Below are 14,566 nucleotides of genomic sequence, written 5' to 3'. Positions count from 1 at the left end.
GATCACTGTCTCAATAGTTTGACCTCACACACCGGAATCACCACCTGGAGGGAGACCCAAAGCTTTGCTCCACTAACCACCAGTTATTTCTGCAGTTTGCAAAATGTAGTAAAACGTTAAAAGGCAAGTGCAGTAAACGTCTTGTGTAACTTGAACAGACAAACATGAACGCCATATAAACTGTCTGAAGTTTCACATTAATAGTTTCCTGACTTTGGTCTCTTAGTATTATGGCTTAAATGTATTAATGCACATTAAGTGTTGCAGTGTTTGTGGCACGGTTTAATGACTGAAATATTGCAGTGGGTGTTTAATAGTAATTTGAAACTGCCAAAACTCGCATTTTTGTTCACTTGAGAGGTAATCAATCAATCAATCACCTTTATTTATATAGTGCTTTAAACAAAATACATTGCGCCAAAGCACTGAACAACATTCATTTGGAAAATAGTGTCTCAATAATGCAAAATGATAGTTAAAGGCAGTTCATCATTGAATTCATTGATGTCATCTCTGTTCAGTTGAAATAGTGTCTGTTTTAATTTGCAATCAAGTCAACGATATCGCTGTAGATGAAGTGACCCCAACTAAGCAAGCCAGAGGCGACAGCGGCAAGGAACCGAAACTCCATCGGTGACAGAATGGAGAAAAAAACCTTGGGAGAAACCAGGCTCAGTTGGGGGGCCAGTTCTCCTCTGACCAGACGAAACCAGTAGTTCAATTCCAGGCTGCAGCAAAGTCAGATTGTGCAGAAGAATCATCTGTTTCCTGTGGTCTTGTCCTGGTGCTCCTCTGAGACAAGGTCTTTACAGGGGATCTGTATCTGGGGCTCTAGTTGTCCTGGTCTCCGCTGTCTTTCAGGGCAGTAGAGGTCCTTTCTAGGTGCTGATCCACCATCTGGTCTGGATACGTACTGGATCCGGGTGACTGCAGTGACCCTCTGATCTGGACACAGACTGGATCTGGTGGCCACGGTGACCTCGGAACAAGAGAGAAACAGACAAATATTAGCGTAGATGCCATTCTTCTAATGATGTAGAAAGTACGGTGTTATGTGAAGTGTTCCGGTTCCAGTTTACCTAATTAATGCAGCCTAAAAATTCCTTTAACGGATTTGGATATTAAAAGCATATTAGTATGTTATGTGTATGCCAGGTTAAAGAGATGGGTCTTTAATCTAGATTTAAACTGCAAGAGTGTGTCTGCCTCCCGAACAATGTTAGGTAGGTTATTCCAGAGTTTAGGCGCCAAATAGGAAAAGGATCTGCCGCCCGCAGTTGATTTTGATATTCTAGGTATTATCAAATTGCCTGAGTTTTGAGAACGTAGCGGACGTAGAGGAGTATAATGTAAAAGGAGCTCATTCAAATACTGAGGTGCTAAACCATTCAGGGCTTTATAAGTAATAAGCAATATTTTAAAATCTATACGATGTTTGATAGGGAGCCAGTGCAGTGTGGACAGGACCGGGCTAATATGGTCATACTTCCTGGTTCTAGTAAGAACTCTTGCTGCTGCATTTTGGACTAGCTGTAGTTTGTTTACCAAGCGTGCAGAACAACCACCCAATAAAGCATTACAGTAGTCTAACCTTGAAGTCATAAATGCATGGATTAACATTTCTGCATTTGACATTGAGAGCATAGGCCGTAATTTAGATATATTTTTGAGATGGAAAAATGCAGTTTTACAAATGCTAGAAACGTGGCTTTCTAAGGAAAGATTGCGATCAAGTAGCACACCTAGGTTCCTAACTGATGATGAAGAATTGACAGAGCAACCATCAAGTTTTAGACAGTGTTCTAGGTTATTACAAGTAGAGTTTTTAGGCCCTATGATTAACACCTCTGTTTTTCTGAATTTAGCAGTAAGAAATTACTCGTCATCCAATTTTTTATATCGACTATGCATTCCATTAGTTTTTCAAATTGGTGTGTTTCACCGGGCTGCGAGGAAATATAGAGCTGCGTATCATCAGCATAACAGTGAAAGCTAACACCATGTTTCCTGATGATATCTCCCAAGGGTAACATATAAAGCGTGAAGAGTAGCGGCCCTAGAACTGAGCCTTGAGGTACTCCATACTGCACTTGTGATCGATATGATACATCTTCATTCACTGCTACGAACTGATGGCGGTCATATAAGTACGATTTAAACCATGCTAATGCACTTCCACTGATGCCAACAAAGTGTTCAAGTCTATGCAAAAGAATGTTGTGGTCAATTGTGTCAAACGCAGCACTAAGATCCAATAAAACTAATAGAGAGATACACCCACGATCAGATGATAAGAGCAGATCATTTGTAACTCTAAGGAGAGCAGTTTCAGTACTATGATACGGTCTAAATCCTGACTGGAAATCCTCACATATACCATTTTTCTCTAAGAAGGAATATAATTGTGAGGATACCACCTTTTCTAGTATCTTGGACAGAAAAGGGAGATTCGAGATTGGTCTATAATTAACTAGTTCTCTGGGGTCAAGTTGTGGCTTTTTTATGAGAGGCTTAATAACAGCCAGTTTGAAGGTTTTGGGGACATGTCCTAATAACAATGAGGAATTAATAATAGTCAGAAGAGGACCTATGACTTCTGGAAGCACCTCTTTTAAGAGCTTAGATGGTATAGGGTCTAACATACATGTTGTAAGTTTAGATGATTTAACAAGTTTATACAATTCTTCCTCTCCTATAATAGAGAATGAGTGGAACTGTTCCTCAGGGGGTCTATAGTGCACTGTCTGATGCGAAACTGTAGCTGACGGCTGAATGGTTGCAATTTTATCTCTAATAGTATCGATTTTAATCTTAATTTTAATTAATTTTAAAAAATTATTTAGGTAATCTAAATACTTGTGCCTGTGGAATGGCTAGAAAAACTGAAAGGCTTGTGCTGCAGTTCTATGGATGATTTTCCGTCCAGGTCTTTGAGGTTGTAACATGAAAACAATCAACTGGTGCCCCCCCCCCCCCAACTATATTAAAGGGGTCATGAACTGGGAAATTGAAGTTCCCTTGGGCTTTTGGCCATGGTGGTTGTAGGTTAAACCATTAGTTCACCCAAAAATAAACTGTCATTGACTCTTTAATATCCAAATCCGGATAGGATTTTGGTCGCTGTTGGACAGTGTTTTCTCTACTTCCTGTTGGCCTTCTGTAGCTAATCATAGCTCCAAGTAGCTGTTTTTATTTTTCTCTAGAATCTTTTTTTTTTTTTTTTTTTTTAAAGTGGTAAAATATAACTTAATTCACGCCATATTTCTGATATTATTGATCAATCTTATCAGATTAACTTTGATCGTTCACTTTTATTATATATCCATGAGTGAAGTACACCCACAAAGCGTTAGCACTCGTTAGCTTGTCATTAGCGTTTTCTTTTCTCCTCTCTCTCGCTCCAGTTTTTCACAAGTTCATCAAACAACCGCAGTAAGAATATTTCATCAAGCACGGTGAGTAATGGCTTCTCCTGCTATCGTTATTTGCAGCTCTTGCCACGTGTACGGTTTATCTATCTCTGTCGCTGATGAGGGATTCACATGTGATAAATGCAGGGAAATAGTTAGGCTGACAGAGAAGATTTCAGAATTAGAGACATGCATCCAATCTTTAATTGAGGACAGTAAGAATGTTAGGGCTCTAGATACGGCTGCCTCCCGTCACAGAGGTCAGTTAATTCTCAGCACATAGAGACTCTTTCACCTAGATATCACACTATAGAGACTGTGTCTGTTCCTTGAACTAGAAAATACAAAAAACGTTCAAACCAAGTTAAGATTCATTTAATTTAGGTTCAACAAATAAAAAAACAAGCAATATGAATAAATGATAAAGCTTGGCTTATTGAATTCAGCCGTCAGCTGCAGTATCACATCAGACAGTGCACTATAGACCCCCTGAGGAACAGTTCCACTCATTCTCTACTATAGGAGAGGAAGAATTGTATAAACTTGTTAAATCATCTAAACCAACAACATGTATGTTAGACCCTATACCATCTAAGCTCCTAAAAGAGGTGCTTCCAGAAGTCATAGGTCCTCTTCTGACTATTATTAATTCCTCATTGTCATTAGGATATGTCCCCAAAACCTTCAAACTGGCTGTTATTAAGCCTCTCATCAAAAAAACACAACTTGACCCCAGAGAACTAGTTAATTATAGACCAATCTGGAATCTCCCTTTTCTGTCCAAGATACTAGAAAAGGTGGTATCATCACAATTATATTCCTTCTTAGAGAATAATTGTATATGTGAGGATTTCCAGTCAGGATTTAGACCGTATCATAGTACTGAGACTGCTCTCCTTAGAGTTACAAATGATCTGCTCTTATCATCTGATCGTGGGTGTATCTCTCTATTAGTTTTATTGGATCTTAGTGCTGCGTTTGACACAATTGACCACAATATTCTTTTGCATCTTTTTGCAATTTGAAAAACTAATGGAATGTATAGTCGATATAAAAAACTGGATGACGAGTAATTTCTTACTGCTAGATTCAGAAAAAACAGAGGTGTTAATCATAGGGCCTAAAAACTCTGCTTGTAATAACCTAGAACACTGTCTAAGACTTGATGGTTGCTCTGTCAATTCTTCGTCATCAGTTAGGAACCTAGGTGTGCTACTTGATCGCAATCTTTCCTTAGAAAGCCACGTTTCTAGCATTTGTAAAACTGCATTTTTCCATCTCAAAAATATATCTAAATTACAGCCTATGCTCTCAATGTCAAATGCAGAAATGTTAATCCATGCATTTATGACTTCAAGGTTAGACTACTGTAATGCTTTATTGGGTGGTTGTTCTGCACGCTTGGTAAACAAACTACAGCTAGTCCAAAATGCAGCAGCAAGAGTTCTTACTAGAACCAGGAAGTATGACCATATTAGCCCGGTCCTGTCCACACTGCACTGGCTCCCTATCAAACATCGTATAGATTTTAAAATATTGCTTATTACTTATAAAGCCCTGAATGGTTTAGCACCTCAGTATTTGAATGAGCTCCTTTTACATTATACTCCTCTACGTCCGCTACGTTCTCAAAACTCAGGCAATTTGATAATACCTAGAATATCAAAATCAACTGCGCATTTAGATTTTCCCGCGTTCACTATGATTTAGTCGGTTTCAGCGGTGGCTCGTCGGGTGAGGCAGGGGAGGCACAGTTTCCCCCAAATTTTGAGGTGAATATGAGGAAAATTTAATGTTAATAAAATTCAATATTAATTTCAGTTCATGTCTCAGAATGTATATATTTTTGTTTGTAATTTCACAGTTGTAATACCATTACATGAAAGCAGTGGCGTAGCACCAAGTTCTGGGCCCTGTATACTCTCAAAGTCAGTAGGCCCCCTACACATGCCAATGGGGGTCCAGAGTGTCTGGCACAACTTCATAAACACTGCAACAAAAAAAATTGTTTTGAAGAATGTTTTCGTCAATTTAGTCAGCTTTTTCATTGAACCAAAAAGAAACATTGAGAAGAAGGATAATGGAATGGTCTGTTGCATGCAATAGTAAGGCTTTCCTCTCTGTACACATATCATTAAGTAAAATTTTGCAAGTTTTATTGGTGTCCCCTTCAAAACTTGCTCGTGAGAAATGTTATGTTTATTGCCCCCCCCCCCAACATTTAGATGAGATTTTCGCCCCTGGTTTGTACAATATTCAGTTTCTGCTGGTCTGACTTAATCAAAATAGTGTTTAAAAATTACTTTCGGTTTATAGTGACCATAACGCATAAAAACGCATTAATGGGAACATTAGAGAAAGTTCTTAAAAAAAGTAACAAAAAAGTTACTTTAAACCGTAATGCATTACTTTTTGGTGTAATCAACAAAGTAATTGAGTTACTTTTTGAATTAAGTAACTTTTAACTAGATAATATTTCTAAGTAACTAGCACAACACTGGTGTTGTCAGTTTGGGAGTTCGGAGCATGAATCATTTGAGTCAGTTCGGCAGTTCGGAGCGGGTTCGCGAATCATTTGAGTCTGTTCGGGAGTTTGGAGCGGGATCGCAAATCATTTGATTCAGTTTGGCAGCTCGGAGCGTAAATCATTTGAGTCAGTTCGGCTATTCAACGCGTGAATCATTAGTGTCAGTTCGGCAGTTCGGAGCGTGGATCATTTGAGTCAGTTCGGGATGTACAAACGGCTTGCATGCATGACCCTTTTAAGACGTGTTGCCCCTTTAAGGTGTGTTGCCCTTTTAAGTCTTATCGCCATTTTACCATTGCGCAGCAAAGTTGAAGAGAAGAGACATTTAGCCGATCCAATACAAGCATAATATGTGTGCGTGCATCCTAAAAGTGAGTTGTTCTTGGTAAATTATGTTTAGTATTGAGATTAAGTTATAATCTTGCAGGCATTTGCAGATATGATAATTATTTTCGATAGATTGTGCGTGCATAACCAGCGTTTGTTTACAAGCACGTTATGTATATCTGCCGTGATATTTTACAATTGCTTTATCTCTACTGTTCTCATGTTCTACATTGAGATAGATTGTCTTTAGTTAATCTGTCTGCTGTAAATTGCAAGTATAAGTGTGTTAATGAGGATTATGTGGTAAAATTACCTATTCAGATGCTAATATGCCAATCCATTGAGCTGTAGCATTTCACTTATATTCAGTAATATTGCTAGTGATGTTAATTTGTTGGGTTTAAAATCTGTATTATTCACCTTTTTGTATTTGTTATTTTTATACAGACCACACCTGTTATATGCTAAATGGGAAAGTAAAGTCCTCAAAGAAAGAACTGTTGTTGACTGAGTTCCTGGGCTCTGACCGGCCTACCAGTGCAAGTGATCCCTTCCACAGTCTTTTGATAACTCGCATTCCAAATCCTACACGGGAGTTCGGAGCGTGAATCATTTTAATCAGTTCGGGAGTTCGGAGCGGGATCGCGAATCAATAGAGTCAGTTTGGCAGTTCGGAGCGTGAATCATTTGAGTCAGTTCGGGAGTTCGGAGCGTGAATCATTTTAATCAGTTCGGGAGTTCGGAGCGGGATCGCGAATCAATAGAGTCAGTTTGGCAGCTCGGAGCGTGAATCATTTGAGTCAGTTCGGCTGTTCGACGCGTGAATCATTTTAATCAGTTCGGGAGTTCGGAGCGGGATCGCGAATCAATAGAGTCAGTTTGGCAGTTCGGAGCGGGATCGCGAATCATTTGATTCAGTTAGGGAGTTCGGAGCGTGAATCGATTCAGAATCAGAATCAGAATCAGAATGAGCTTTATTGCCAGGTATGTTTACACATACGAGGAATTTGTTTTCGTGACAGAAGCTCCGCAGTACAACAGAATGACAGCGACAGAACATAAAACACATAATAAAAGAATAAAAAATACAAATATGTAGACAGTGAATGACAATATACAAATGACAATTGTAGGCAGGTATATTACAAAGTGAAGTTATGTATGTACATATATATTGTGTGCAAAATTTAAGTGTATACTAAGTATGTGTGTTAGATAAATAAAGTGTGTGTGTATATAAATATAAAGTGTAGTGTGTTCGCCATTATTGTCAGCTGTTCATAAGATGGATTGCCTGAGGGAAGAAACTGGTCCTGTGTCTGGTCGTTCTAGTGCTCAGTGCTCTGTAGCGTCGACCAGATGGCAACAGTTCAAAGAGGGAGTGTGCTGGATGTGAGGGGTCCAGAGTGATTTTGACAGCCCTTTTTCTCACTCTGGATAAGTACAGTTCTTGAATAGATGGGAGAGTTGAACCGATGATTCGCTCAGCAGTCCGGACTACTCTCTGTAGTCTTCTGAGGTCAGATTTAGAAGCTGAGCTGAACCAGACAGTTACTGAAGTGCAGAGGATGGATTCAATGATGGTGGAGTAGAACTGTTTCAGCAGCTCCTGTGGCAGGTTAAACTTCCTCAGCTGATGGAGGAAGTACAACCTCTGCTGGGCCTTTTTTACGATGGAGTCAATGTGAATGTCCCACTTCAGGTCCTGAGAGATGGTGGTTCCCAGGAACCTGAATGACTCCACTGCAGTCACAGGGCTGTTCATGATGGTGAGTGGGGGGAGTGCAGGGGGGTCTCTCCTGAAGTCCACGATCATCTCCACTGTTTTGAGCATGTTAAGCTCCAGGTTGTTGAGACTGCACCAGACAGCCAGCTCTTTTACCTCCTGTCTGTAAGCAGACTCGTCACCGTCCTGAATGAGGCCGATGAGTGTGGTGTCATCTGCAAACTTCAGGAGCTTGACAGAGGGGTCCTTAGATGTGCAATCATTAGTGTACAGGGAGAAGAGCAGTGGGGAGAGAACACAGCCCTGGGGAGCTCCGGTGCTGATTGTACGGGTGCTGGATGTGTATTTTCCCAGCCTCACTAGCTGCTGCCTGTCTGTCAGGAAGCTGTTGATCCACTGACAGACTGAGGTGGGCACGGAGAGCTGATTTAGTTTGGGCAGGAGGAGGTTTGGGATGATCGTGTTGAAGGCCGAGCTGAAGTCCACAAACAGGATCCTCACATAAGTCCCCGGTCTGTCTAGGTGTTGCAGAACATAATGCAGTCCAATGTTTACTGCATCGTCCACAGACCTGTTTGCTCTGAAGGCAAACTGAAGAGGATCCAGCAAGGGCCCAGTGATGTCCTTCAGGTGGGCCAGCACCAGTTTCTCAAATGACTTCATGACTACAGACGTTAGAGCCACAGGCCTGTAGTCATTTAGTCCTGTAATTTTGGGTTTCTTAGGGATGGGGATGATGGTGGAGCATTTGAGGCATGAAGGGACTTCGCACAGCTCCAGCGATCTGTTGAAGATCTGTGTGAAGATGGGGGCCAGCTGGTCAGCACAGGATTTCAGACAGGCTGGTGTAACACAATCTGGGCCTGGTGCTTTTTTCCTTTTCTGCTTCCGGAAGACCTGGCGCACCGCATCCTCGCTGATCTGAATTGCAGGTGTGGGGGAGAGGGGGGATGCAGGAGGTGAGAATGGTGAGAGTGCTTGATTGGAGAGGTGTTCAGGATGGGTTTCAGGAGCTGTTAATGGTGTGAACGGTAGTTTGGAGAGGCATTCAGGGCTGGTTGCAGGAGTTGTGAAGGGTGTGAATGGTTGTGTGGGGAGGCGTTCAGGGCAGGTGATGGGTGTTCTTTCAAACCTGCAGTAAAACTCGTTCAGATCGTCTGCCAGTCGTTGATTCTCTACGGTGCTGGGGGGTGGTGTCTTGTAATTGGTGATCTTCTTTAGACTTTTCCACACTAATGCGGAGTCGTTGGAAGTGAACTGAGTCCTTATTTTTTCAGAATAATTCCTCTTTGCCACTTTGATCTCCTTTTCCAATGTGTATTTAGCCTGTTTATACAAGACATTGTCCCCCTTCACGTAAGCATCTTCTTTGGCCTGACGGAGCTGTCTGAGTTTTGCAGTGAACCACGGTTTGTCATTATTGTAAATTAGTTGAGTCTTTGTAGGAATACACATATCCTCACAGAAACTGATATATGATGTTACGGTCTCTGTGAGTTCGTCCAGATCGGTGGCAGCAGCTTCAAAAACACTCCAATCAGTGAGGTCAAAACAAGATTGTAAATCCTGCTCTGCTTCATTAGTCCATCTTTTTACAGTCCTTGATACAGGTTTAGCTGATTTTAGTTTCTGCCTGTAGGACGGTATAAGATGAACCAGAAGGTGATCAGAACGTCCCAAAGCTGCTCGTGGAACAGAGTGAAATGCATCCTTTATTGTGGTGTAACAGTGATCCAATATATTACTGTCTCTTGTGGGACATGTAACATGCTGTCTGTATTTTGGCAGTTCACGGGACAGATTGGCTTTATTAAAGTCCCCCAGAATGATTAAAACAGAGTCCGGGTGTTGTTGTTCTGTCTCTGTGATCTGATCAGCGAGTTTCTGTAAAGCTGAGCTCACATGCGCTTGAGGAGGGATGTAAACACTGACCAGAATGAACGAGTGAAACTCCCGCGGCGAATAGAACGGCTTGCAGTTAATGAAGATTGTTTCGAGATTTGAGCAGCACGTCTTCTTTAACACAGTTACATCTGTACACCACCGTTCATTGATGTAAAAGCATGTCCCGCCGCCACGCGATTTCCCAGTGGATTCTGATTCGCGATCCGCTCTAAACAGCTGAAAGCCCGGCAGATGGAGCGCGCTGTCCGGTATGGTGTCATTCAGCCAGGTTTCCGTGAAACACAGAGCAGCAGAGTGTGTGAAATCCTTATTTGTCCGAGAGAGCAGAAGGAGTTCGTCCGTTTTGTTGGGTAGAGAGCGGAGATTTGCCAGATGGATGCTAGGCAACGGCGTTCGAAATCCGCGCTTCCTGAGTCTGACGAGCGCTCCCGCTCGCTTCCCCCGTCTGCGCGTCCTGAAGCGCTTGATCAGCGCCGCCGCTCCTCCGATAACAACGTTCAGTAAAACATCTGAATAATTGAAATCCGGAAAAACATCTTGTGGTGCGTTCTGCCGAATGTTCAGCAGTTCATCCCTGGTGAAACTGATGGCAGGAATATAACTAAAGACAGGACAAACTAACAAAAACACAAAAACATATGCGGAGCTCGTCACGGAGGCAGCCATCCTGTATCGGCGCCAGCGATAATTTAGTGATAATTAGAGTGACTGTAAATTCATAAAGACATTTACAGTCACTCGCTGGTAGTTTTAGTACTTAGTACTTTAGTAAGAGTACTGAGATATATATATATATATATATATATATATATATATATATATATATATATATATATATATATATATATATATATATATATATATACAGCTCTAAAAATCGCTTGCAGTAGCTCTGCTACTAAATTTATTTCAAAATTGCAATCCATATACAACTATGATCAGCTTTAGCAGCATTCCCCTCATCCCCTGAGGTAACAACAACTATATTGAAGGGGTTTTATATAGGCTATATCAGTCAACAGACGACCTTTATAAAAAATAATAAATCATTTTACCCTATTTACATTTCTTACCTGTTATACTGTATTTATTTGTTCCTTGTTCGTTTTCGTCCATATAATTAAACGCAAATAAAACGAAACATTTGTTTCTTTTTTTAATATTATTTATATTCAACAGGGGAGCAATTGAAAAAATAACAGAGCAGCAGAATATGCAATTTTTAATAATAATAATAATAATAACGTATAGGTACGTTTACCCGCGGGATTTTGCGGGCGGGAGCGGGAAGAAACTTGATTGTTTGCGGGCGGGAGCGGGAGAAAATAACTTATATTTTTGCGCGGCCGGGGGCGGGGGCGGGGGCGGGACGGAAAAATCCATTCTGCGCTGGTCTCTGAAAGAGTCGGATGCGCATGCGCTTTTCACTTGTAAAACTCAAGGGTATATGGGTAATGTAGTCTCGGCTCTCTGTGGGACGAATTAGGATTAGGATAGGATAGACTTTTTTCATTTTTATTCAGCTCTACATAAATACATTTTGAGATTCTTACTTAGCCTAACGAGTAGTTAAAATACAACAAATACTTCACATTTCTCCTGATCAGCCACAAAAATGGAGCTTAATCACAAATTATTTACATATTTACATGAATATTATGGAAACACACTGAACTTAATGACACATATTTGGGTAAGACGCTATGGTAAAAGTATGTAGGCCTATTATTTAAAAAATAATAATAATAATAGTATAAACAGCACGTTCTATATTTGAGTATGAATGAAACAACATGATAGGAGCAGTTTTCCCTCACGTGAATCCCCATGTTATAACTTTCAAGACTTCAAAACATTCAAGTTTATAACTCACCACCTCTAAAAACAAATTTATAACTGTCTTTTCAAAGAAATATGAATCTTTGGGGCTGCTGCTTTGACGCTGTACAAACGCTTCCAGTGTGAAACGGGTCAAGAACCAATGAGAATCGCCCAGTTGCATGAGCTCACACTTGCCTGGAGAATCATGATTGTTAATGAAGTGGGAGGGACTATTGCTAATTAGCTGAGATACAAGAGTACAAAAAGACCAATGTGCAGTATCTCAATAGTGTGATTAGCTGTTGGACAATGGCTGGAAGTTGGTGGCTGGTTCAGGTATTAGCACTGTGTGCTCTCTGTCATGCTCTTCCAAAGAAGGGTAAGTGGAGTAAACTGTCCCAGAATCCTCCAGCTCTGATGCTCCAGCAAACTGACCAGCGGCTTCAGCAGTCAGTTCAACAGACTAATCAGCAGCTTCCTCAGAAGATTCAGTTTCAGAAGCAAGTAGCGAAGGCTGAGCCTTTGGACAGATGTTCTGTAGCTGATTCTGAGCAGATCCAATGTGGACAACCTGGTATCAGTAGTGCTGAATGTGAAGCTATCAACTGCTGCTTTAGTGGACAGCAGTGTTACTATGGGAAGACCGGTAAGAGTGAGTCAGGGTTATACTCTCAGTTAAACTGATCCTCAACATGAACCTGCTCTTGTTCCTCTCTGTTCCAGTGACTGTCCAGTGTATAAGAGATGGTCAGTTTGTGGTAGTGGTGGCTAGAGATGTTACACTGCCTCGACTGAGTCTGGATTCAGTCAGTTTACTGGGAGGAAGTGACCCAGCTTGCAGTCCTGTGGGGTCCACACCTTCCTTTGCTGTATACCAGTTCCCTGTGACTGCATGTGGCACAAGAGTGATGGTGAGGAGATGCTTATGGTTTTATTCTGCATGGCCTGTGATGGACTGGATGCCAACAGTGTTGCTATTTGCAGGAGGACAGTGGTTATGTGGTGTATGAGAACAGAATGAGCTCCTCGTATGAAGTGGGGATTGGACCACTTGGTTCAATCACAAGGGACAGTCACTTTGAGTAGGTGCTCTATGCTGGTCTTATTTGGTGGTCTGTAACAAATGCTACAAGCTCATGGTTTGTCCAGGCTTCTCTTCCAGTGTAGGTACTCTGGCACTTCTGTGGAAGCTCTGGTTGTGGAGGTCAACACTGTTCCTCCACCTCCACCAGTAGCTGCCCCTGGACCCCTCAGGGTGGAGCTTAGACTGGCCAATGGTCAGTGTGTCACCAAAGGGTGTGCAGAAGGTGTGTTCTTGTCCCATGTGTTCCTAGTATCTTTAGACTCCAGGTTGCAGCAGTGTTTAATCCCTGGTGTTCCTCAGGGGATGAGGCCTACACGTCCTACTACAGTGATGCTGATTATCCCATCACAAAAGTCCTGCGGGAGCCTGTGTATGTTGAGGTGCACATTGTGGAGAGGACTGACCCCAACATTGTCCTGATGCTGGGACACTGCTGGGCAACTTCCGCCCCCAATCCACTCAGTCTACCCCAGTGGGACCTTCTGGTTGATGGGTGAGTAATGACCATGTTTATCCAGTTAGTCTGTGGCTTTTCTAACCTCCCTTGTCCCTTTCAGATGCCCTTACCAGGATGACCGTTACCTGACCACATTGGTTCCAGTGACTGGCTCTTCTGGTCTTCAGTTCCCAACCCACTACAAGCGCTTCATTGTGAAGATGTTCACGTTTGTGGATCCCACATCACTGGCTCCTCTGCAGGAAACTGTATGCCGCTTTACTTTAACCTTTAGTGTTACTCCTGTTTCTAGATTTGACTTGACCCTCTTTCCTCCCTGTCAGATCTTCATCCACTGTAGTACAGCGGTGTGCCATCCGTCTTCTGGCTCCTGTGAGCAAAGCTGCGGCAGGACGAGTGAGTTCTTGCTCTCTCTTGACTAGAGGAACTGAGAATCTGTCACTATTTCCCTTCTCACTTCTAACATTTCTCTTGCAGGAAGGGACACTCATGTGAAGACCATCTCTAGTGAGCAGACGGTGGTTTCTAGTGGAGAAATTACTCTGCTCATGTAAATCTAGTGGTTTTAATAAACCTTCTGATGCACCATGATGGACTTGTCAAGTCACCTTTATTTATGTAGCGCTTTAAAGAAAATGCATTGCGTCAAAGCAACTGAACGACATTCATTAGGAAAACGGTCAATGCAAAATGACCGTTAACCCCAGTTCAATGAATTCGGTCTCATTTCCGTTTAAATGGTATTAATTTTGCAATCAAGTCAGATGTAGATGAAGTGACCCCAACTAAGCAAGTCAGAGGCGACAGCGGCAAGGAACCGAAACTCCATCGGTGACAGAATGGAGAAAAAAACCTTGAGAGAAACCAGGCTCATTTGGGGGTCAGTTCTCCTCTGACCAGACGAAACCAGTCGTTCAATTCCAGACTGCAGCAAAGTCAGATTGTGCAGAAGAATCATCTGTTTCCTGTGGTCTTGTCCTGGTGCTCCTCTGAGACAAGGTCTTTACAGGGGATCTGTATCTGGGCTCTAGTTGTCCTGGTCTCCGCTGTCTTTCAGGGATGTAGAGGTCCTTTCTAGGTGCTGATCCACCATCTGGTCTGGATCTGTGTGACATCAGAATAAGCAGTTGATTTTTGTATTCTCAAATTGCTGGAGTTGAGATTCAGTGGACATGGAAGATTATAATGTAAAAGGAGCTCATTCAAATACTGAGGTGCTAAACCATTCAGGGCTTTATAAGTAATAAGCAATATTTTAAAATCTATACGATGTTTGATAGGGAGCCAGTGCAGTGTGGACAGGACCGGG

The 14,566-nt window shown here is 41.9% G+C and overlaps 1 protein-coding gene across 1 annotated transcript; it reads left to right on the top strand.

The window, feature by feature from the left end:
• Positions 1 to 11,985: 11,985 nt before the first annotated feature.
• LOC113075643 (zona pellucida sperm-binding protein 4-like) lies at positions 11,986 to 13,842 on the top strand. Its single transcript, XM_026248323.1, has 8 exons — positions 11,986 to 12,362; positions 12,440 to 12,627; positions 12,701 to 12,798; positions 12,866 to 13,023; positions 13,101 to 13,293; positions 13,358 to 13,505; positions 13,581 to 13,653; positions 13,735 to 13,842. The coding sequence occupies exons 1-8, from the start codon at positions 12,026 to 12,028 to the stop codon at positions 13,809 to 13,811; spliced, it is 1,272 nt and encodes a 423-aa protein (XP_026104108.1). The 5' UTR covers positions 11,986 to 12,025; the 3' UTR covers positions 13,812 to 13,842.
• The last annotated feature ends 724 nt before the right edge of the window (positions 13,843 to 14,566 follow it).

Source organism: Carassius auratus, unplaced genomic scaffold (genome assembly GCF_003368295.1).
Source record: "Carassius auratus strain Wakin unplaced genomic scaffold, ASM336829v1 scaf_tig00017367, whole genome shotgun sequence".
Classification (NCBI taxonomy): Eukaryota; Metazoa; Chordata; class Actinopteri; order Cypriniformes; family Cyprinidae; genus Carassius; species Carassius auratus.
This window is presented reverse-complemented; position numbering and strand designations above follow the sequence as displayed.